Below are 25,142 nucleotides of genomic sequence, written 5' to 3' on the forward strand. Positions count from 1 at the left end.
GGGTTAGAAGGAAAAATTAGCCTTTTTACAGATGACATTAAGATCTGCAACACAGCAGACACACCTGAAGGAGTAGAGCGAATAAGAAGTAATCTCAGAACATTCAAGAAGTGGCCAAAGGTTTGGCAGCTGGGATTCAATGTCTAAATTGCAAAGTCATGCATTTGGGGTGCAGAAATCCAAAGGAGCACTATGTGATGAGAGGCAGAACGCTCATGTGCACGAATAGGGAAAGAGACTTCAGGATGATAGTATCTAATGATCTGAAAGCATCGAAGCAATGTGATAAGTCAATGGATAAGGTCAGAACATAAGAACATAAGAACATGCCATGCTGGGTCAGACCAAGGGTCCATCAAGCCCAGCATCCTGTTTCCAACAGAGGCCAAACCAGGCCACAAGAACCTGGCAATTACCCAAACACTAAGAAGATCCCATGCTACTGATGCAATTAATAGTAGTGGCTATTCCCTAAGTAAACTTGAGTAATGCTGGGCTGCACAGAGAGAGGCAAAACCAGCAGGATAAAGGAGGAGATGATCCCCTTGTACAGGTCCTTGGTGAGGCCCCACCTGGAGTACTGTGTTCAGTTCTGGAGCCAGTATCTCAGAAAGGACAATGACAGGATGGAGGCGGTCCCGAGAAGGGCGGCCAAAATGGTGTGGGGGCCTGCATCAAAAGACATGAGATGAGACAGAAGGAGCTGAATATGTATATCCTGGTGGAGAGGCGAGACGGGGGAGATTTGATACAGACGTTTATATACCTGAAAAGAATTAATGATGTACAATCAAACCTTTTGCAAAGGAAAGAAAACTGTAAAGTTAGGGCCTAATGATATGGCATTCCGAGTGGTAAAATGTCTTTGTTATTAGTCTGGATCTAGTGGAAACACTATAGCACTGTGAGGGTACTAGAAAGCTACATGCACTGGAAAGGGAGACACCCTGTTACATTTTCATATGGGTAGTGATGATTTGGTCAGATAAACCCAGTTAAAAATGTTGACCTCACAGTCAGGATGGCATCCAGGGTACTTTCAGCTTCCCATTTATTTGAGGTGTGTGGTCTGATCACATTTCTAGCCTGCTCATAGAATACATTTTGCTGCTCCAGCTGCTGGGTTTTTTAAACTGTTTCTGTGATGATTATGCAGGTTTTTTCCTGCTCATTCTTTTCTGGGAAGTCTTCTGTTTCCTCTGTTCATCTTTGGGAAATGTGCATCTTTTATATCTTTGTATTTTACATAGTAGAAGAAGAAATGCATTTCTGTGTCTGTGTCTATGGTGCTGCACTGCATTCAGAGTCTTCGTTTCTATGGTTCTCCAGTTCCATTTGTCTGCATGTTTCTATTTCTAATTTGTGGTCACTTAGGCCTGGATTTTCCAAGTTCGCAGAACCGTGAAAGGCGGTGCTATTGGGCGCGATACTGGCGGCGATAAGGATAAGGGACTTTTCGCGTGCGATACCTTTGGAAAATGACCCCCTTAGTGATCTATGTTAGGGCATTAATATTAACACATGTATTTAGTATGTGTTAATCTGCTTTAATGCAGATGTTATTTGCATGTGTATTAGTGTTTCCACATGGTAATGTAACATATTCAAATGAACCCACCCTGAGCTTTTTTTGATGGAGCAGGAAATCAAATTGTAATAAAAAGTTTAATAAACATAAACATAACTCCTGCCAAAAAAATTGTGATAATGTTTTCATTAATACAGATTTAATAGCTAAAATGCTTAAAGCAGGACTCTTGAGACAGGAAATATAGGGGTAGATTTTAAGACCTACGCGTGAGCGTCCATGTGCGCATGCTACCTGGCGCGCACACATGGACGCGCAATTTTATAACTTGCACGCGACAGTGCACGCATGTTATATAATCTGGGGTCGGCGTGCACAAGGGGGTGCACATTAGTGCAACATGCATGCGCCGACGCCCGCGGCCTTCCCCCGTTCCCTCCCAGGCCACTCCCATTTCGAGAGCGGCCTGGGAGGGAACATCCCAACCCCCTAAACTAACCTCCCTTCCCCTAACCTACCCACCCCCTAGCCCTAACCTAGATGCCCCCCTCAACCTTTGTCGTACCTGTTGCGCCTGCCTCGGGACAGGCGCAGGTTGTGCGTGCCAGCAGCCTGCCGGCACACGATCTTCTGACACAGCGGCAAATAGGTCTGGCGCACATAAGGCCATTTATGCGCTTAGGGCTTCTAAAATCCGGGCCATAACTACTCAGGGAGAATAGTTAACTTTCTTGTATTAATGCATATCACCAGGCCTGCCCCATAAACTCAGTTATGGGTCTCTGCAGTCTCTCTTTCTTCCAGGCTGGAATTGGACCTCCATGATCACCCCTTCCTACTCTAGAACCAAGACAGTCCTTCCCAGGACTCTTTAACCCTGAATCAAGATTGCCCTTCCTAGGCCCCCTGGAATGCCCTCCCTCTCCTTACCGGAACCAAGATGGACCTTCCTGACCCACAAAAATCTTCACCTACCACCAGTTCAACACTTATGGCTTCCTTGATGCTCCCTGAATCTTTGTCAACAGAAGAGAGTTGATTTCCCTCTTGGCAGCCATGGCACTAAATCCAAAATGGTACTGTTCACACTGATCAACATGGGCTGATATCATAATGGAGCTGTAGGCAATTCTCTAGCACCTTTCCCATGGTACCAATCAGTGTGTCAGGGGAATAGGCTGTCTGTCCTGCTTGTGGTAGAATCCCTGCTACATCCTGCAGAGTTTTAACCTAACTTCTTAATAAGAGAATATAATTTTTCCATGCCAACTAATAGCAGGTGGGGATAGAACATCCACCCTCCCACTGGGGTTAAGGGGAACAGACACTTTACTCCCCATAGTGACTAAGGGAACAGATACCTATTCTCCCAGCAAAACTGTAAGGGATCGTTTGTTAGGATCTAAATCCCTAGGGCAAGTACACAAAACTTTCACATTTCCCTGTGCATCATCATAAAATCTCCCCCTACCCTTTACTTGCTCCAACACCTGGAGTTCTTCTAGAGCATCCTCAATGGCAGCTGACTCCATATCCTCAGGGACATCATTCACCAATATAGCCCATGACAAGTTAACCCCTTCACCTCTACACCAATTTTTTAACAGTAATACATCCTTAGCATCCATTTTTCCCCAATCGGCTAGTCCTATTCACGGTATGAAAAATCAAAATTAATCAAATTGATCCCAGCGGCGCCTCAAAAAATGATTGTAATGCCCCCTTGACCACTTACCTCATGGGGCATTCCTGGGTCCGGGACCAACCTGGTGGGAGCCCCTCTTAAGGCAGACTCATTGGTCCTCACATTCTTGGTGCCTGGTGCCTCCACCTGAGGAAGAAGGTGTTAGTAGGTGGGATTTCCTTCCTGTCATCCCAGTAAAAGAAATGGGGCTGTGAACAAGGCTGGCAGTATGTACAAATATCTACAGGTTTATTAGTCTATATAAGAATATACATTTCTACATGTCAATGTACATCGCTAACAGGATTTCAAACAGCATGCTTATCTACTTGGGGTTAATAGTCTCAGGCCACATAACTATATACATTTCTGCAAGGGAGCAAGAACATTTAAATTTGGAAATTTTGAGTTGTTGGCCCCCATAGTACACCACCATATAGAACACAAGGGACTTCTTGAGTTCCTGCTTAATCAAGTTTTATTATTAGACTCCCCCTTTTTTCTCCAAGTCTCACCCATGTGTAAAGATGCACTGGGCTAGTGGGCATTGTTAGTATAGGGGGTCCATTATATCTAAACCTCTGCGATCTGCCTTGGTGCCACTTTCGCTCTGCTGAAAGGTCCATGCCAATGGAGGGGTTCACGCCCTCCTGGGGACCTGACTCTACCGCCTGGTCTGTCACTGGGGTCCAAACCTTCCTGAGGGACCCAACTGTTTCCCAGTCTGTTGCTGGGGTCCACACCCTCCTGGGGGACCCAAGTCTGCCTCCTGGAATCTTGCTGGGGTCCACACTCTCCTAGAGAAGCCAATTGCTGGACCTGCCACTGGGGTCCCCTTTCTCCTGATGGTCCACTCGATCATCTGCTGGGGTCCATAACCTCCTGGGGGGACACTCAATCTGCTGCTAGAGTCTACACCCTCCTGGGGGACTGCTTGATCTGCCGCTGGGGTCCCCTTGCTCGAGAGGGACCCAGGGTCAACTCATGATCTGCTGCTAGGGTCCTCTTCCTACTGGGGAACAGCTTGATCTGCTGTTGGAGTCCACACCCTCCTGGGGGACCACATCATCTGCTTCTAAGGGTCACCTCCCAATCTGCTGCTGATCAAGCAGTCCCCCTTCCTCCTGGGGGACTGCTTGATCTGCCATGGGGTCCACACCCCAGGGGACTGCTCCACCTCTAAATCTGCCACTGTCCTTTGGTTCCTCTCCCTTGGTAGGAGGGCTTTTCCTGGCTTGGGTTTACAGCTTCACCAGGCACATGGCTTGTTTAGTGTTCAGTGATTCAGGCCTTCTGCAGTTTTAGTTTTTAGTGATTTTAGCTTTGCTAGCTCATGGCCAGTCATTTGCTATTACCCAGCCTGGATGGGTCACCTTCTTTCAGCCAAAAGGGCAAGACCCAGGCAGGACCATGAGAAGAGAATATGTGCACATGCTTTCATTCTGCCTGGACTTTTTTTTCTGTTGTCTGAGAACAGGGCACCCAAGGGGCTGACTCCCCTTGTTAGTCAAGGTAAGAATCTGCCTGCTTCCTAGGACTGTTTTTCAGTACATTTTTCTCATAAATCCCTTTCTCATTCCGAATTCTCCAGTGTATGACTTTTCCAGTCATAGTTCTGTGATTTAGGATTTTTCTATTCTTCGATTTAAAGTGATATTTCACTGCAAGTCACCAAGAGTAGTCCAGGGGGCTGTGACATGCAAATTCCCTATCTGAATCTCTGACTCATCTATTCAATGGTCATTTAAGCACCTTCACAATAAGGGGTCTGGCAAGCTTTTCAATCTCATTCTGGGTTTCCTGGGCTGGCAGCTCAAGTTACATAGCTGCATTGTCCTCTTTTTTTTCTCTACTGCATTTCACTTAAATGGTAGCATGTTCCTTACCCTCTCTCCCTTTGGGTTTCATGTGGAACAGCCTTCCAGTGGAGGTGGTAGAAACAAAAATAAGCAAGCATGGGATAAATTTCAGGGATCTCTAAGGAAGTGATAGGAATTCTAAAGCTAAATTAAGTGGGTGGATGGGCAAAGTAGATGGACAATATGGTCTTTTTCTGCCATCATATTTCTATGTTTAAATACAACTGAGGCAAAAATCTACAACTTTCCTCCAGAACTGTAAATTATACTGCCCCCTCCCCCCCCAAAGCTCTAAGTAGAGAACTCCTACAAAACTTCTGAAGTGGGACGTCCATTCCAGCACCCTCTTTGAGAGGGCCTAGATTTGCATGGATCCTCCCCTAAGTATCTGTACTAATGACATATCCCAAGCATGGCTCCTGGTTACATACATATAATTAGTTTTGCATATTGGACATTGAAGCCTGATGCAACATTGGGATTAAAGCTTTGGATTTAAAGCTGGTTAGCACATAGACCCTATTGGTCCATATTTGGTGAGAATCTGTTTGAATGCACTGAGGGTCAGAATAAAAGAAACAGAGAGGGCTAATTCAGGCTAATGTAGCCTGCGCCTTAATTGTTTACTAATGTATCTGCTTGCATTTTCTAGGAGCTGGGGAGTTACTGGGAGTGCAAGCTGGATCTCCTTTCCTTGCTGCTCATTGAGCTCACTGCATCGTTTCCTATCTGTCATATTTCTGACTGATAATGCCCACACAGATTCAGTATTATAACTCGTCTCCTTCAGTCACTGGTATTCTGCAGCCTCAGACTTCACAGGGCACATTTGGAGCCATCAGACCCAGAGATGCCTATCCAGCCAATACTGTGCCACGCATTCGTCCCTCCACTGGTAAGTGTCCTCAGAAAAAATCAGCCTCCTACCCTGTGATTGTTAAGTAGAAGCACTGTGACATTACTCCTTCTGTGAACTAATGAAATGCTCCAATGTTGATGCGGTGTTTCCAGCCACAGAAACAATACAGTTGGAAGTGAAAGCATCAAGGGCCCCTCCATTTGTGTTCTGATTTTTACTTCAGTGTTGTAATATTAGTGCTTAAATTGTTTGAAAGGCTTTGGTTTTAGCTGCATGCAGTCCCATCATTATGAATTGAAGTAAATAGGGGTACTATAGTGCTGGCCTTCAGAGACCCTCCTGGTGCAGGCAGCACACTGACTCACATAAGGCATGGCCTTCACTTCCAGTCCTCGAGGGCCACAAGTGGGTTGGGTTTTCAGGATATCCCTAATGCCCCCTTCCCTCACAAACACCATAATCATAGCCTGAATTCAAGGCTGACCTCCTTTGGGATGGCAGTGTTTGCTGCTCACAGTCACATTAAAGATTTGCATGAGAGGTGCTGCCCTTACTGTGTTCACCGCCTTGGGTGAATTTCCTATTCAAAAAAGTGGGTAAGAAGTCCAAATAATTAATGAATAGGCATCCAGAAGACCTGCATACATTTGAGGTAGTATGCATGTAAATCTACCTCATGCATATTCATTAGGGATATCCTGAAAACCTGATCTGTTTGTGGCCCTCAAGGACTGGAAGTGAATACCACTGATTTAAGCAGGGTGAGCAAAAGGCTTTATGTTCATTGGAATGAACTGGGCCATGCCTATCTTTACCCCATTGCATGCATGGAGATGTAGTCCTTCGATTGGGAAATCAGAACGAAAACTAGGACTAGCTCAACTTGTCCTCCTGGAACCACCTGATCAAGCTAGCTATAAGTATGGTACAAACAGCTGGAGGGTGGAAGCAGGGAAATAGCATTTTTAAATAGAATGTGTAGCCAGAATAAAAGGTGCATACCAGCATTCCCAAACCTGTCCTGGTGGCTCTTCACCCAATCGGGTTTTAAGGATGACCTCTAAATCAAGGGGCATGCAGGAAATAACTTATAAACCATATGAAAAACAAAAACTCATTTTAAATATCAAATTCATGTATACTTTCACATACAAATTTCAACCAACACACAAAACCTCATACGGCTGGTAAACATATATGGCCCCAGCCAACACAAAACAAGAGAGACAAACAAACATCACACAAAAAATATTATACAAATCATTAAATCATACAAAAAACCCCAATCGGCCGAATTTTAAAATGGCCAAGTGCGCAAAATGCTGGTAGTTATGCGCCAGCGTGCACATGTTATAAAATCTGCGAGTCCATGTGCGCATGCCGGGAACTGCACGCACATGGACGCGCACGCGTCGTGCACCTTTTAAAATCTACCCCAATTTATACAGAATACAATCCATACAGACCCACAAGAACTCTCATGAGCACCCAGCCAAAATCTAAACAACAACAAAACTTTTGCACGAATCACCCTAAAGTCCTTCATTAAGTTCCCCTCCACCATAGGGATGATAACAGTCCTTCTTTCTCAAGGGCCAAGATATCCACATTGGGCACTGACAGGCGTATTATCTTCATAGCTACTGCAAGTGAAAATCCAACCGGTGAAAAATATTGAATCCTTGCCCAACAGTCAGACTCCTAAAGGGTATCACACAGTATTCAGCCCTCATGGCGTTCTTGTTTAAGCAATAATCAGACTGGCAAAGTGTGTCTCACGGCATTTACACAGGTTCAGTTCTCAGGTCAGGTCTTCCACTCTCCAGATCAACCAGAGCTAGTGATGCTGCAGAGGAAATACTGGCAACCTCCCAAGGATGGAGCCCTAGTCATCACACAATTGGTGACACCCAGTGGCCAGATTTAGGCTCTACGATTCAAAAATAAACAAGGACATTGCATGGAAATATTAGTTGATTAAACATGACTATCATGTGCCTCTGTCACAGTACAGGAAATATTAACTATTGATTGTTTGAAATAATTTTTAGACAAAGGGAAGGAAAGACCTTCACTCTCCCCCGGGTGACTTGCTCAGATGGCATTGGAAACCTAAGCTAATCCTAAGTGCCACTCTTTGACCATCATGGGCTTCCCTTCCTCCCATCCTCCCAGAGCTCAACAATGTACCTTCCACAGTGCACTTCTATCCTTTGCCTGTCCAGTCAGAAATGAGACCCAGATACAAATTTCCTGCACCACAGTATACAAAGTCACAGAGTCAGCCCAGGAAAGAATATTTCACAATGGGGAAAAACATTTTATCTTAATGATGTGACCTCACTTTATGGGATCTGCTAACTTGCAACCTGGAGACAAGATGCTGGGCTTGATAGATCTAGGTTTGACCCAGCATGGAAATTTTTATGTAACTGGGTGTCCAAACTTCTCCTGGTCACCTGGGTTCTTCTCACTGGTTGAGCAGATGATATAGAGGACCTTTCTCAGAGGGCATTCTTTACTGAACAGGAAATCTTTACCCTTTGTGGTAGAACAGACACCCCCCTAAATGAAATGGCTTCTTTAGGCTAATACCTGTTCACAGATACTTCCACCTCAGTGAATCCAAACCCTGGAACAAAGAGCTCAGTCCATATTTTGGATTGGTAGTTTCAATAATGCCAAATTGTATTAAACACAAAATTAGTTTGTATTGCAAAAATTGAATTTTCTACTGGCTTCCACCTTAAAATAGAGAGTCAGTAGCAAAACCAAATTCCTTAACTGCACAACAGATCCCTCAGCACAGGGAATTCATTTCTGGCAAAAACCCAGTACAGTCCATAAGAAGAAACACATCACTTACTCCAAAACAGAAGTTAGGATAAAGGATGAGACTTCCACAAGGCAAGCTGATGCTGTTGGTGGTGTTCCCATGACTTCTCCTAGGGTCTCTTCAAAAGATATTAGGCCTTAAACCTTGGAGTAGAGCCTTAGATTTACTCTATCCATAGAAAATTATGCCTTCACTGGTTTCTGCACCAGGGATTAAAACAACGGTTTACACCCCAGTGAGAACCAATAGATAGACAAAAAGAAGAGAACAAGAATGAGCATGCACTCTTTGCAGGTCTCACCTTTTAGACCACTAGATTTCACCATCTGACATCATCAAGCTTTAAAGTACAAACACACTATATCCATCATCCACTACTAAAGAAATTAAAACCCATGGTTTTCTATGGGTAAAGGTTAAGAAAGGATGAGTTAGAGGTTAAGCAATGGACCATTTTTTGACCAGTGTCACAATAACAAAGTCACAGGGTGGCTTATTAACAGAGTTCTAAAAAATTTCTGACTTAAGTGAATCTTTGTAGAAACTCCACTGAAGCCCCTTTGATATTTTTCAGGATTTCAATTCCGGGATATTTCTCCTCCGCGTGGTAAGCCTGCTTGGAATGATCCACGCAGCAAGCCTGAAGTTTGGACAAACTCTCTGCGAAAATATAGAGTAAGCTTGAATCACAGACCAACTGAAACCAGACTGAGCAAAAGGGCTCCTTATGCTGGTAAGTGTTCCTGTTTCCTTTGGGATACTAGTTCTCCTACAAAGTATCAAATCAGGGTAGGGGAGGGGGAAATAGGAGGGTTAAACTAAAAATGGTTGAAGATAAGCTGACACAATGTTTATTTGAGTATAAATGGATGTATTAAAACAATGTTGTATGTTTGTTTTCACAATTAAACCATAAATTTAAAAAAAAGAAAAAAGAAAGGGAAGTGCTCCATGATATGGGCAGTGAATGTGAACCCTGTGCCTACTTTGGAAGAACCCTCTAGAGCTGAGAAGGAGCTCATTTTCTATGGCCTTTTATTCTTTGACTTCTCTGCTGACACTCGCATCAAGAATGTCATTTTGCCTTCCGTCACAGTAATGTATTTTGGAGGTATTCATACATTTGGAATGAATTCACAAGAATGTTTTTATATGGCATTTGAACATCATAACATTAACTCATCTAGGAAGACACTACACCATCATATTATACAATATAGTTTATCTAAACAACCTCATTTAGTATCAGCAATAGACTCACACTAAAACGTTTATAATTTCTGCAGTTGAGTCCTATGAAAATTACTCATGACCCTCTTTCCTATGGCAACCCAAGAGCTTTCTTCCTGTCGTGGCGTCAAGGAGTAAGATGTTGATAGTAATTTAACTGTTGGACACACCTTTCCCTGCAATCCCACCCCTCTGCAGGACAACTTAAGTACTAAGTAATCCCACTCTGCCAAAGCATCTTCCACAGGTAGAGAGGAAGGGCTGGGACACCTGGGCAAAGAATGTTCTCCCTTGTAGGTAGCAGGATAGTATCTGTTTCAAGAACCAGCCACTAAAGTAAATACCACACAATTTTATTCCACTCTGCTTAATAACATAAGCCCTGATACTCAAAGCACATTCAGCGCTATATAGCTGGATAAGCGGGACTAATGCAGCTATGTAGTGGCTGCTAAATATGGGATAGATTTTAAAAGGTGCGCGCGGGCATACATGTGCATGCGTCACCTGGCACGCACATATGTACGCCCGATTTTATAACATGCACGCGCAGAAGTGCGCATGTTATAAAACTTGGGGTCGGCGCGCGCAAGGTGCACAATTGTGCACCTTGCACGCGCCGAGCCCGCTCCAAGCCGTGCTGCCTTCGCCCGTTCCCTCCCAGGCTGCTCCAAAATCGGAGGGGCCTCGGAGGGAACTTTCCTACCTCCCACCCCACCTTCCCTTCCCCTACCTGCCCCGCCCTTTCCCCCTACCTTTTTTGTCTTCTTTTTTTTGTTTCAAAACTTACTTCAGCCCTGGGGCTGAGGTAAGTTGCACATGCCGGCCAACTGCCAGCGCACGATCCCTAGCACAGCAGCAAATGTCCACTGTGCCTGAGCCTCTGACCCTGCTCCGCCCCCAGGCCGCCCCGCCCATGCCCTGCCCCCTTCCTGCCCCTTTAGTAAAGCCCCAGGACATACACGCATCCTGGAGCTTTACGTGCATCGCCGGGCCTTTTGAAAATAGGCCCAGCGCATGTAACCCTTTGAAAATCGAGCCCTAAGCGTGTACATTCAGTGGCCGCTGCTTAGCTGTATAAGACCTTTATATGGCTAAATTTACATGCACAATAAGTAGGCATGTACTGGCAGATAGGGGTGGAGCGAGTTAGCCATATTACTTATAAGGCTAACTACAGATATTCGGAGTTAGCCTCATAAGTATATGTGTAAGTTTAGATGAGCTATAGAGCAGGTGCATATATATGTGCGTATATTCAGCAGCTTCACTGTGGCACTGAATATATATCATAACTTAACCGGATAAGTTTTAACCGGCTAACCGTGTCATTCATCAAAATGCATTATAGCATTAATGCAGGCGTAAGGCAGCAAGCATAGTGGCATTAAACCACAAGGCATAGTGTGAAGGTATGGCAATAATCACAATGGCATCAAAATCCCAAGGCACAGTGTGAGGGTAAGACAAAAAACACAGTGGCACAAAAAAACCAAGCAAAGAGTGAGAGGTAAAGCAGAGAACACAGTCATCACAATTCCAAGATTTATATTGTGAGGGGTAAGGCATATAGAACTGTGGCAACAAACCCCAAGGCATAGAATGAGGGGTAAGGGAACAAGCACAGTGACATGAATACCCCAAGATACCATGAGAATGGAAAAACCGTACCAGAAGTGGCAAAAGTTCTCAAAGGCACCATGAAAGGGCCAAGAGCAGGTTTTGGCAGTAACAGTAGCAGAACAATACAGCAAGGAGATGAACCAGGAGGAGCAGGCTGGGAAGCAGTGGAAAGAGTGACAACTGATAACAACACAGCAAGGTATTGTGGGCATTGGTTCATGCTTTTTGTTGTCCTGCCACTTAATTAGAAATTTAGGCAAATTAAATAGAGGGAGGTTTAGTTTAATGAGGACCAACTTTTATACCAACTCTGGCAACTGCTGTGAACGATGTGAATGCATGATGTCCCCAGTAATTAAGTATACCTGTTCAGTAGGCATACTGTTTGGTGAGAAGTAGAGGAAATACTGGGCCACCTTGGCCAGGTCAGGCCAGACCGCAGTCTTGTGTGCCCAATATGCCAACAAATCTGTGGCTATGTACTCGATGGAATGTTTGTGATAGTATATGACTGAAATTTGAGCTGGGGTCTTCTTTGCTGGGAGAAGATAATCTCCTCTGCTGCCAACCGCTGTAGCTTTGGCTTGTGTCAGGAGAGCCCATTCTGAGGTGGCCAAAGAGGGTGGCAGATAAAGGTGGGAGGGGAAGTGGTAGCTGACAGGGTGCTACTCATGCTGACTGTACTGTGTGGGGGTGCCCACTCTTTCCTGTGCTGATCCCCACTGTCCCTCTGCCTCTGGTACTCCCAGCCACTAGCCTAGCCACCAGCATCTTCTTTCAGTGATTTAGAATGCTGGACTGGAGGCAATAGTCCACAAACATCAATACCTCTGGTGCCAGTCCTCATTCCTGCTGTAAACCTTTTAGGTTCTTCTCCAGAATATTGACTATGGAGTTAATATCACCTAGGATGGCTCTTGTGGTAATGAGATCCTCTATGGCATCCTTAAAGGGCTTCAGGACTCATATCATGTGTGCCATGTGTAGTCAATCATGATGCCTTAGGGGGTGATCCACATTTATCTCGCTTTCCAGAGAAAAGTCATTCATTTTTATTTATTTAAAATCTTATATTCTGCAACTTCCCAACCAGTAATATTCAGTGCAGTTAACTTAAAAACCAATCATTAAATAGATTATATCAAATCAAAACATTACATAAAACAATGGAACATAAAATCAATAAAAATAAAAACATAATAGAAAGACTAAAACACAATATAATCTAAGTTGCTATTATCCTCCTGGAATAAAGTGCTTATCACAAAGTTTCTAAACTGCATTACATATGCAATACATACAAGATATATTGGTAAATTATTCCATAACGTTGGAGAACAATACGAAAATGCTCTAGCTAAAGTCACTCTATGCTGCTGGCTAGAAGGTAACCTTTGATTCACTGAACATAATGGATGAGCTAGGACATACCATATACATTTATTTTTTACCACACATGTGCATTCAATATTTAACAACTTATAGTTTATAATTAGCAGTTTAAATGTTTAACGATTCTTCATTGGGAGCCAATGCAGACCCTGTAATACAGGTTTAATGTGCTTGCTCTCTGATAAACCGGATAATAACCGGGCAGCAGCATCGGGCACCAACTGAAACACATGTATAAGCTTATCTGGTAGCCCCACATAAATAGCATTGCAGTAGTCTAAGTGGCTTAGTACTAAAGACTGAAGAACTTATGCAGGTCTTGGCATCCCTTTGGGATGACACCAGCAGTCAGGTGATACAGGCTTCTCTTCCAGCCAGCGGCGGATCAGGTAGCACAAATCTAAATAAAGTGCAGCAGTTAATAAAGTGTGGTATGCATGAACTGTCTGTTGCTCCACTAACATCTGCAGCATTAAGTGGACTTGCACCTGGTGCCTACATCCTGCTTCACATGGAGCTTCTCCTATCCTTCACACTCCGGTGAAAATGTATTGCTATATTCCTGCACCTGTTTTCAGTTCTTTCTGGACTAAGATTGCCAGATTCTTCTTTGGCCCCTAGGGCATCTTTTACTGATAGGTCCAGCAAGTGTGCAAAGGAACAGATCTCATAGCCCCTGTCTTCTATCACCTTTTTAATGTTAGCACCACTGCCCGACACACACAAAAAAAAAAAATACAGGAACAACAGTATCTCTGCTCTAGCTGCCAGCTCTCCATCAGCTTCCTGATTGCTCCTAAGACATTGACTGCTGAGCCTCCCTATTTCTAAAGGGCCTTCACACCTTGGATATCTTGTGGGATCTCCTCTCCATCACTGGATTCTTGGGTGCTGCTGCTGGAGATGGGGTTGAGAGTGGATTGGGAGGTAAAATGCCAGGGGTATCTCTCATGCTCTCCACTACCTGCTGTTGTGGGGAGATACTTTGTACCCCAGCAGTATCACTTTCTGCATCCTGTAGCTGCTCACTAGAGGAGAGAATGCTGGTAACTAGACTCCCCAAACCCTCCTGGGCTACTAGAAGTTCAGTATCCTCTGAGAAACTCTCACATGATTCATCTGAATCAGTATTTTCTCCAAGTATCCGCTGCAGAAACTGCCCAGGAGTAACCAAAGGGGAGCATCCTGTTGCATTCGGGTGCTCAGCTCCTTGGGTCCCCTGTCTCTCCACTGCTGATGCCACCCTGCACTGATTTTTCCTTCTCTTGTCCCTGCATCACAGGATCAGAGATGTGAGAGTAGGAGCAGATGGCACGTGCTCTTCCAGTTTGAGAGTCTCCTGGCCAGACATGCCTCTGGTTTCCCCCTGCCAAAAATCTCTCTCTAGCTTGGGTGTAAATGTTCTCGTCTTCTCAGTACTACCATCAGTAGTGCTACTAGTATTTGTGCTCAGCCTAGATCCCCTTGGAGGACATGGCTTCCCTTTCCCTTTCCCTTTGCTGTCCCTACTGTTTCCACATCTACCGCATGCTCACTGTGGCGTGATGGAATTTGACTCAGTTGCTAATTCATTAGAACTGCCTAGGGGTTTTTATTCTTACAATATGTACAGTGTGCTCTTACTCATGTACTCTACACACACACACACACACACACACACTCTCACACACACTCTCACACACTCTCATTAGAATTAGTCATGATTGGACAGTGGAGAGTCTGCAAATACACAGACAGAGAGCACAACAGATAGCGCACTCATTGTCTCGTTAAAAAGCATGCCACACCTGCTTGCTTATTGTCCATGTAGATGTAACCCCTTTTTGGAGGACTGTTCCTCCTCAGGGCACACAAGTAATGTATATCTTCTGGGGGCTGCTCCTGTTAGCATGTTACCTTCCCCGCTGACACTCAGTCCTGGGGAGGGGTGGATTCTTTTTACCGGGGAAAGTTCTTGCTTATGGCCCGAACGATGAGAAAAGGTCACCAGAGTGTATGCCATTCTTTAGGTGCTTACCATGAGGTGAGAGGCTGGAATAACTCAGATAGGACCAGGTCTTGGTATTAAATAAAAAGTATACTGATTGGTAATAATAAATTAAAGTCCATTATCCATCTGATTGATGGTACAGGTAAAATTCTGGGTAGGTAATGTCAGTGGCGAACCTAAAGTATTTGACACCCGGGGTAGATACTTCCTTTGGCACCTCCCCCCTCACCAGATTCACTTCTCTGTCCTTCCTCCCCCCCCCCCCCCCCACCCCCGTTCACTTCTCCATCTCTCCTCCTTCCCCCCGCCCAGTGATCTCCGGTTCCCCTCTCCCTCAAACAGGCTCCCTCTCTCTCTTGCACACACTTTCATTTCCCCATGCACACAGGCTCCCTCCATTTCTCTCTCTCATACATACACATCCCTTCTCACACACAAACATGCACTCTCACTCCCATACACACACGCACACAGACATTCTCTAACTCACACATAGACACAAATACACTCTCTCTCACATCCTACCCCAACAGGGACTCTTCATTTTTCTTGAGGCAGCACAGGGGCTGGTGCGGCTCTACTTCCTGCATCTACGGTGGGGAGGGTGGGGGGGGCAGCGCTGTTGCTCTTCCTCCTGCTTTGGGCTATGACTGCATGATCTTTCCTTCTTCCCGCCCGCATGGACCACAGCTTCCTCTTCTGGGCCACGGGGCTTGGGAAGAAGAAAAGCCTATGCAGTTGCTGGCTCCAGACCTGTAGTGCCCAGTGCTCTCACCGCTCTTGACCGAGAAGCCTCCCTCTTCTTCTAGCGTGATCGGGATGGGCTCCGCTCCGACCTCCCGGCTGGCACCCAGGGTGGACCGCACCCCTCCTTAGTATGCCACTAGGTATTGTCCTTATACCAGACCTCTCTGGGTAGAGCCCATGTGCATGCTCTCCCAGCTGCTGTGTGGGAATCCTAGTGGAGGCATTCCTTGCTTCAATGAAAAATCCTACCTTTAGACATCATCCTCTCCTGGGACACCCAGTCTGTCCTGGTCCCTTGAGTGGAAATCTGGATGGGATCTCCTGATCTTGTTCGTCCTGCCTTTAAATGAGTTGTTCCTTCGTCCTTTCGTTTCTGATGCTTCTGGGGGACTTCTCTTAGGGAAAAGTCAGTGGGATCAGGCTATTACTCCTGCACTGAAATCCCAGTGGGAAGGGAAGATCCAAAATCCTCCCCAATTAACTCAAGTCCAAAAAAATGATTTAAAGCTTAAATGGAGACATCTTCCTAGACTGGCATTCATGCTGTCAGAGGTGCTTGCTTGTCACATTCGAGTTTGTGAATGGGCTCCCTGGTCTTCAGCCCCTGTCCTCTGAGTACAGCCAGTGAGGATGACTTTCCCCAAAGAAACGGGGTGAAATACACTCCCTTCTAAAACAGAATTCCTCTAGCCTGCACTGTCTCTCACAGCAGGATCCATCACTGGTGCTTGCCTACCTAGGGTTTAGAATAGATCCCCTGGTGAGAGCCCTTTTGCCTCCAAAAGGGTATCAGGCTCAACAATCTATCTCTCCGTAACTTATAGTGAGAAAGACCCTCTGCCGGGGAGTGCACGATGTGGTATCTCTTCTAAAAGAAAACTCCTTAGGGCAAGGTCGGGAGGCCCCATCAGAGTGTGGAAAAAAACATACATCCTTACTTTCTGACTGCTTTCTCAAACTGAACCCATGGTGTCTTAAAATGGCTGGGCTAAATAGCAGTGAAGCATCCAATCCAGAGCGTTCCGGTGGGAGGGACTGAGGGGTATAAATGGCTTCTTACAAAGTGTGTTCTAATGCAAGGACAGTGACTTCTGGTGGCCAAACCCAGTAGGGGTGCCACATAGACTTCCACTAGGATGACACAGCTTGTGGAAAAAGAGTCACATACACCTTGTAGTCAGTATATACGAAGTCAGGCTGGTGCAGTGGTCACTGCTCATATACACTACAACTGTTAAAATAAAAACCAGTCAGATCTGTCTCTGTAGTCCTCAGTAAACAAGTGCACTCACTGCACACAGAGAGAGACACAGTTTCTTATTTATGCCTGTTCAATGATGTAGCACAACAGTAATTCTGTGACAAATTGCAATTTCTCCTTTTTACACACAATTTCTCCTTTTTACACTCAAGATCACTGTGTGACTAGTTGACACAGCAAAACCCACTTTACTTTAAGAATCTTTTTCCTTTCCTTTCTAATCAGTTTTTTTTTACTTTTTCTTTGGCTCTGAGAAAGATTCAGAACCACACTCTCTCAGTATGAAATCTAGCAGAGAAATGAGGAAACAAAATGGCGACTGCTTAAAGTTGTAGGTTGCTTTCTGTTGAAAGAAAAAAAAAGAAAGAAATTAGGAACTATTTGTCAATTAATGCAAATGCCAGCTAGAATAGGCCAGTTAAAAAAAAAAAAAAGCTTGACCTTGATTAGTTTTACTCTTTCCTTGTTCCTTTCTACTCCAGCTTCAGCCAGTCTAGCTTCAGTAGCTTCACTAGTTTGCCTTGAGTAGAAAAAAACTGACTGCAGTTATACTTGCCCCATAGACTTAAATGGGATCTGAAAATGAATGAAAATGTGAATTTTTATTATTTTCAAGGGCGTTGTCTATTCGTTTCATTTTTAATTCAGCATTGACTTTGTTCTGTAGCAGTGTCATAGAGGCCAATATTCAGCACTACTTATCTGGATAACTAGCGACTTATCCAGCTAAATGGTAGCCACTGAATTTCCAGCTGCGATCAGTGTTTGCCACGGATAAGTATTTATCCAGCTAAATAGTTAGCTGGATAACTTGTGAGCGGGATATGGGTGGATCAGAGAGGAGCTACTTATCCGATTAATTTAACTGGAAAAGTGCTGATGTTCAGACTTATCTGATTAAGTTAATCAAATTAGTTAGACATGCTTGATAGCAGGTCTAAAGTTAGCCAGATATAACTTTTCCAGTTAACTAGAATTTATCCGGGTATGGCATAGCCATGCTGCTGAATATCTTCTAAGTTAGTCAATAAGTTATTTCTAGCTTACTTAGATAGCTGGATATCTTTGAACAATGGATACATACTGTTTTCCAACAAGGAAGCCATTTCCTCCAGTTCTTCCACTCTTGACATAGTAACACAGTAGATGATAGCAGCAAAAGACAAATCGGCCCATCTAGTCTGTCCACACTGGCAAAGTAATATCCCTGCTACCAGCCATAGAGAGTGACCTTATCTAAGGCAGTTTTTTCCATCTTCCTCTTTCGTTCTTCACGCTCTTGGGTAAATATGCGTGCAGGATTCTCTGTTTCGTTCACACGGAGCACTCCTCCCTTTTCATGTCTTAACTACAAAGTTTTGAAATCTAAATAGCCACAGCTATTGACCAAACATCTGGCGTCCTAGGTCCCCATGGCCTTTCCGGATGGTACCCCAACATGACCAATCCTACTGTGCCCTCCTGGTGTTTTGAAAGAAAGGGGAAGATTTTCAAACAGCCTGTCTAGGTGCAAAGACCTTGCGCATGTGGGCCCAGGAGCAAGCTCTCTAGCGTTTCCTCTGCTGTGATATTTTTAATGATAGGCACATCTTAAAAATGTGTGGCTGCAGAGTCAGTCCACTTGAATGCACAGAAATACCTGCTCCTCTTAAAGAAGTAGAATGTAATAACACAAACAGAAGGATGCTCTGGTGGTCGATTTATGCTTCCTTTCGTTTTCTTTTTCCTGCGAATGTAGCCCGAACCTTCAGTGCCAGTTCAAGGGGCTATCAATACAGAAATGGCCACCTGGAAGTGTTCCCTCGGTATAACTCATTGAATGACCCCCATATGTACGATTACTTTGCAAAGAAGTTTGGTTTGCAAGTGAAGCCACAACCTTCCTCAAATGTAAGTAGCACTTTCTATGGCACGATAAAGTCTTATTGAAATGTAGTTGGCTTTTTTTTTGCTAAGTTACTGCTTTGCTTATCTCTAGTAAGTAATTAGTATATGGAATCACTATTAAAAAAATGATTACTTTCAGCTGGTACCAATACCAAATAAGTTTTTCACACCATAATTTTAAAATCCATTGCTGTTAGCACCATTAGATGATACAGCTGTTACGAGCGCTCGCGGGCGCGGTCGTCTCGGGCGGGGGGTGAGCCCTTGGGCCACGGCAGGACCCCAGGAGGAGCCCAAGGCCACACCGTGGGAGGTGAGCTGAGCAGGCATGGTGAGCCAGGCAGGCAGGAACAGAAGCAGGGAGTCCGACCCTCAGCCAGACCTGCACGCCCATGGTAGCCAACACAGGGAAGTTGACTAATGAACGGTCCTCCGACTGTTCCCGGCCCTTTCGGACCTGCCGCAGGGAACGGCAATGGGCAGCAGGCCGGACAGAGGCGAGGGCAGACAGAGTCCTTAAACATCAGATGGGGCAGAAGCAGGCTGAAGCAAGACGGAGACATCAGGACAAGGGCTGAAGCGAGACACAGGAAAGATCCAGGCGAGCAGGAACTCCGATGCTGGGATACTCACATCCGAAGCCCCCTCAGCTGGCAGAAGCTCAAGAGCCCGTGGGACGAATCCCTCCTGTTGGCCACTCCAGGGCCCAACAGGACAGAAGGCTCAGGAACCAGGTCAAGGCAGAGACAGGTAGACATCCGGACAAGGGCTGAAGCAGACACTGAAGACAAGGCTGGACGGGAACATTGCACTGTCCATCAGGGCGCCCTACTCAGCCCGCCCGTGGGACTGAGTCGCGGACCACCCTGTCCCAGACGCGCCCTACACAGCCCAGGAAGGCTGGTCACGGACCACGCTGAGAAGGAGGGTGCGGGGAAGACCCAGGCGAACAGGAACTCCGATGCTGGGATACTCACATCCGAAGCCCCTTCGGCTGGCAGAAACAGGAGCAGACATCAGGAAACACGTCAAGGCAGACATCAGGAAACATGGAGGACCTGGATCGGCAAGGTTACAGACAACTGTAATGCACAATCCGAAGGCCGAAGACAAGCAGGAGTCGGAGTCACGGACCGGAGTCAAGGCAGGCTGAAGACAAGCAGGAATCGGAGTCACGGACCGGAGTCAAGGCAGGCTGAAGACAAGCAGGAGTCGGAGTCACAGACCGGAGTCAAGGCAGGCTGAAGACAAACAGGAGTCGGAGTCACGGACCGGAGTCAAGGCAGGCTGAAGACAAACAGGAGTCAGAGTCACGGACCGGAGTCAAGGCAGGCTGACGACAAGCAGGAGTCGGAGTCACGGAGGACCTGGATCGGGAGAGGCCACAGGCAACTGTGTAACCCAATCCGAAGGCACGGTGCAAGTGAACAGACAGTCCTTAAGTACTGGAGGTAGAAGGCAACTCCCTGGGAGGAGCTTGCCAGGACCGCCCACCGCTGGTCCTATAACTAGGGTAGAGAGCTGCGGGCCAGCCCCTAGAGAAACGGGCGTGGCTGGAAGCAGGAAGTCCAAACGCTGAGGCTTGCAAGCCACAGGCATGCCTCAGGAGCAGCTAGGCCTCTCAGGCCCTGGAGCAAGTCCTGGATGATGCGCAGGCGAGGCCCTGGCTTCAGAGCGGCCTCTGGAGGAAGGTAAGAGACCTCCTGCAGCGCAGCAGCAGGGGGGATCGCAACAACAGCACCCTTCATCAAACAGGAACCCAAATTGCCTTGAAGTGTAATGCTTTAATAACAAGCAGCTGCCTCTGGGAAATGATTTGATAGCACTATCTGATGCTCAAAATGGATGAACGTTTCCAGAGACGAGGCAGAAGAACCAGCCTTATTACCTTTAATAATGAATGAAACTTGGGTTCACTGAAGCACACGGAATGACTCGTTTAAGGTCATGTAGAGAGTCAGTGGTAGAGGAGACATCTTAACGCACATTCTATTCAATGGATTAGCCATTAATTTGCACCTGCTCCTTATGATTGATATTTCTGTCTAGATTATACGGAACCTGTACAGCATTTTGGGTCAATCACTGCCCCTCCCCCCAGTTGTTCCAAAATACTCCATTCGGCTTTCTTCACCCTTTCCCAACCCCCATCTCTCTCAGCCTCCATCCTAATTCTCTCTCCCCAGCTGGAACCAGTCCCCTCTCAAAGCCCTTACTGCAACGGGGAGCTCGGAACATGTCTAGCTCTTGGCGCAACCAGCATTGCAATGACATCAACGCTGGTCATATAAGCAACCAGTGTTGCTGCAAAGCAATAATCTGACAGCAAAGTTGATTGTTTATGCTACCAGCGTTGATGTCAGAGCAACAGTGGATGTGCTGGGAGCCAGATTCATATTCTGAGCTCCATTGAAATCGTTGGTTCAGTGTGCTACGGCAGTCAAAAAAGCAAACAGAATGTTGGGAATTATTAGAAAGGGAATGGTGAATAAAACGGAAAATGTCATAATGCCTCTGTATCGCTCCATGGTGAAACCGCGCCTTGAATACTGTGTATAATTCTGGTCACCGCATCTCAAAAAAGATATAATTACAATGGAGAGGTACAGAGAAGGGCTACCAAAATGATAAGGGGAATGGAAGAGCTCCCCTATGAGGAAAGACTTACGAGGTGAGGACTTTTCAGCTTGGAGAAGAGACAGCTGAGGGGGGATATGATAGAGGTGTTTAAAATCATGAGAGGTCTAGAACGGGTAGATGTGAATCGGTTATTTACTCTTTCGGATAATAGAAAGACTAGGGGGCACTCCATGAAGTTAGCATTTGGCACATTTAAAACTAATTGGAGAAAGTTCTTTTTTACTCAACGCACAATTAAACTCTGGAATTTGTTGCCAGAGGATGTGGTTAGTGCAGTTAGTATTGCTGTGTTTAAAAAAGGATTGGATAAGTTCTTGAAGGAGAAGTCCATTACCTGCTATTAATTAAGTTGACTTAGAAAATAGCCACTGCTATTACTAGCAATGGTAACATGGAATAGACTTAGTTTTTGGGTACTTGCCAGGCTCTTATGGCCTGGATTGGCCACTGTTGGAAACAGGTTGCTGGGCTTGATGGACCCTTGGTCTGACCCATTATGGCATGTTCTTATGTTCTTAGGTTGCGGTAAGGGCTTTGGGCGTCCGGGTGGGGCACGAGGTTTAGGGTGGGAATTACAGGGAGTGGAGTGATGGGGGTGATGGTGGGAGCGGGTGGAAAGTGCTTGATAGAGTATTTTGGAACAACCTGGGGTGGGGGTCAACGATTGGCTTGAAAGCCATACAGCTTTTTTCATTTTGTGGGGAATCTTGGGAGTGGGAGTGGGAATGGGATTGGTACATCAGATGCAAGTTTGACATCGCTTGGGTGGGGGCTTCTCAGTTTAACTTTTTATGTGTATGCAGGGGAACACTTAAATGACTACATGTCTAGATAACTCTGAAACTAACCGGTGATATTCAAACATAGCATGTTAGGTTTCAACTTTATCCGGCTAGGAACTTTATTTGCAGAGGGATATTTAGCCTGATGAATATCCCTGATATCTTATCCGGCTAACTTTAGCCATTTTTCCATTTCTTTGAATATTGGCCTCATAGAATATCATAGCAGAAAGACTTAAAGGTCCATCTGGCTTGCACATTTTTCCTTTCAAATGCAATATACTTTCTACTCCGCATTCACTCTTCCTATCCAAAAGCTAAGGAGCTTGCTTGATGTTTTATTGAATTCTCATCGAATACTAAATTACGCATATTTATTATCAGTATGGAATTCTCTCATTTTGTGCCTTTAGCAAAATTGTGTAGGCTCCATCTGGTAGAAAATATCAAATCATAAAAACCCACAGGGAACATGTGAAAGCCCCGAATTGACCAACCGACTCTTAATTACTAAAGCAGCACCAAGGTGGCAGAAAATCAAGTTGCAGCGATCGAGTCAGAGATTATGCTTTGCTAGGGTTTTTCTCCTTCTATAGTACTCTCTTCAACTGCACTTGCACTTTCAATGACAGGAGAGGCCCTGCCCTTTCTGTTGGTGTTATTGGCCATGACCTTCTTCATTACTAAAGCCTCACCAAGTCAATGTAGTGTCACCAGCACATGGTCGAAGGAGTGCACCAAAGGGGCGTGCCTCTTGGTGCATATGTTGGGGTGGGTGGGTAGCGAGTGGTGCGGTGGGATTTTAGAAGTATATGAAATAAAGCACTGCTGAGGAGATTGGCTGTCGTTGCCTTGGAAATTGTGCTGGACCACCTGTAAGAAGAATGGAAATCCTAGCTATCATCAGAAGGGACTGTGAGTCTCAGGTAGGAGCAGTTTTTAAAAATTTCCCCATGAAAGAGTAGATATCTTGTGGATTCCTTCCTGGTGTATGAAATTCTTGTGGTCATCTTGGAACCTACTAAACCATACGCCTTGTAAGCAAGTGTGACCCCGATACCGACAGGGGTCACATTCCCAGCCTTGGGATGCTCTGGGACCACTCTCCCAAGGTGGGGGAAAATATCTCCTGGACCGTAGGCTGGGGTAAAAGATAACCTGCAGGACCAGAACTGGGCCGAGGACACTCCCATGCAATATATAACTGTCCAATCAGTAGGTGTGCCCCAATATAAAAATAGTTTACTGCAGTTGTTTCAGAGTAAAACATGGTGAAACAGCACAAGAAATAACAGCAAGAATAGAAATCACAGTCTCTAATCAGGTTTTTCCTCATTATAGGAAAAAAATACTTCTTTCTCTCAGCGCAGTTTATTTTTTGGCTTACCCTGGCCCTCTTTTCCTTTCCATGCCCTGATCAGCTCAAGGAAGGAATCCCTGTGATTCTGCAGTCAGGAACCCACCAAGCCTCGTAGCAAGTTCCTGCTGGCCCAGTTTGCCTCCTGGTCCAAGCAAGTTCTCACCACAGTTAAAGTACTCTTGTTTCTTTACTCTTTGGACACAGCAATCATTTATCTTCATTTGCCTCAAGCTCCTTGAGACAGTGAGAGAGCATCTCTGCTTGATCTCCTGCTTCTCCCTTTCTGAAACCCTGGGAGAGGATCACAGCTACATTTTGCTTCTTCCTCTGTGACAATGGAGAAGCCCCAGACCAATTATAGTCAGGGTTTTTGACAGACCCCACTGTCTGTCAAAAAGTGTGAGCAATACCCTCTGAGCAAAGGATTATCTGCAGTCTCTGGAACCTTCTCACATTACTTCACTGCCACCCTTCAGACTTCCATTAGGAGGGAAATCGCCACTTTAATCACAACATATCCGGTAAATATTAAATCTTATACACTCTGTGGCATAGGGCTGCCACACAAGTAAGCTCTCAGAGGCCTGGATTTATCAAAATGCGATACGTATCGCATGCGATAGCAAAAGGGGCGTGTTGTTTGCTAAGAAATGCGCTAACACCTTACTGCCCCGTAACGCAAGCTATCACACGGCTTAACACCACTAAAAACGTTGTAGCTAAAATTGGCGTTAAAGCCGTGCGATAGGACTTCGCAAAATTGTAAACCTAGCTCACTCCCATCCCTAACTCCTCCTCTTTTTCGGATTTGCATCGCACCATACGATATGGTGCTATCGCATGAGTTAAAGGCGTTTTCGCATGCGTTAATGGGGCTTTTCGCATGCGATAAGCCCTTAATGCATGCGAAAATGCCTTAGCACATTTTGATAAATAAGGGGGAGAGTTTCGTGATATCTGTACAACATAAGGTTATGGAAGCAGATGTTAGGTTGTGCTCTTGTGAATGCTCGCTGTGTAAAAAACAAAGCCAAAATTTTGTCCGATATTTTGGAAGAACATAAATGAGAGTCTGAATTACTGAAACGTGGCTATGCTCACAAGATAGGATGATTTTAAATCAGTTATGCCCTTTGGCTTATTCTACATGCCATGTGGCATAAGAAGGCTAAAAAGGAGGTGGATAATTGTGATCAGTAGAGAAACTTTTAGGGTCATTCAAAACTTCGATTCATCAGGTCCCAGGAGAAGAATGCATTTTGGATAGACTTAGTGGGTTACGTAACCTAGGTGTTCTTCTTATTTACCAGGCTACTACTATAACTATTGTGGTTTTTGATGAAATCCTGGGTTTAATACCTGAAATGTCATTGATTAGTTAGTGCTAATGTTGGGATTAACCCAGGTGTTGGATACCCATCCACCAAGCTGGTCATAGGCTGGATTTAATAGTATATATTACTG

General features: G+C 45.2%; 1 protein-coding gene across 1 annotated transcript in view; it reads left to right on the top strand.

Annotated features, from left to right (window-relative positions):
* LOXHD1 (lipoxygenase homology domains 1) overlaps positions 1 to 25,142 on the top strand; it is a 557,082-nt gene that overhangs the window by 19,312 nt on the left and 512,628 nt on the right. The window contains exons 2-4 of the mRNA XM_029580624.1: positions 5,724 to 5,966; positions 9,341 to 9,499; positions 18,748 to 18,899. Of these exons, the coding sequence (XP_029436484.1) occupies positions 5,822 to 5,966; positions 9,341 to 9,499; positions 18,748 to 18,899 (456 nt within the window). The 5' untranslated portion in view covers positions 5,724 to 5,821. The remainder of the gene's footprint in view (positions 1 to 5,723; positions 5,967 to 9,340; positions 9,500 to 18,747; positions 18,900 to 25,142) is intronic.

The sequence above is a fragment of the Rhinatrema bivittatum genome, chromosome 1 (genome assembly GCF_901001135.1).
Source record: "Rhinatrema bivittatum chromosome 1, aRhiBiv1.1, whole genome shotgun sequence".
NCBI classification, from domain to species: Eukaryota; Metazoa; Chordata; class Amphibia; order Gymnophiona; family Rhinatrematidae; genus Rhinatrema; species Rhinatrema bivittatum.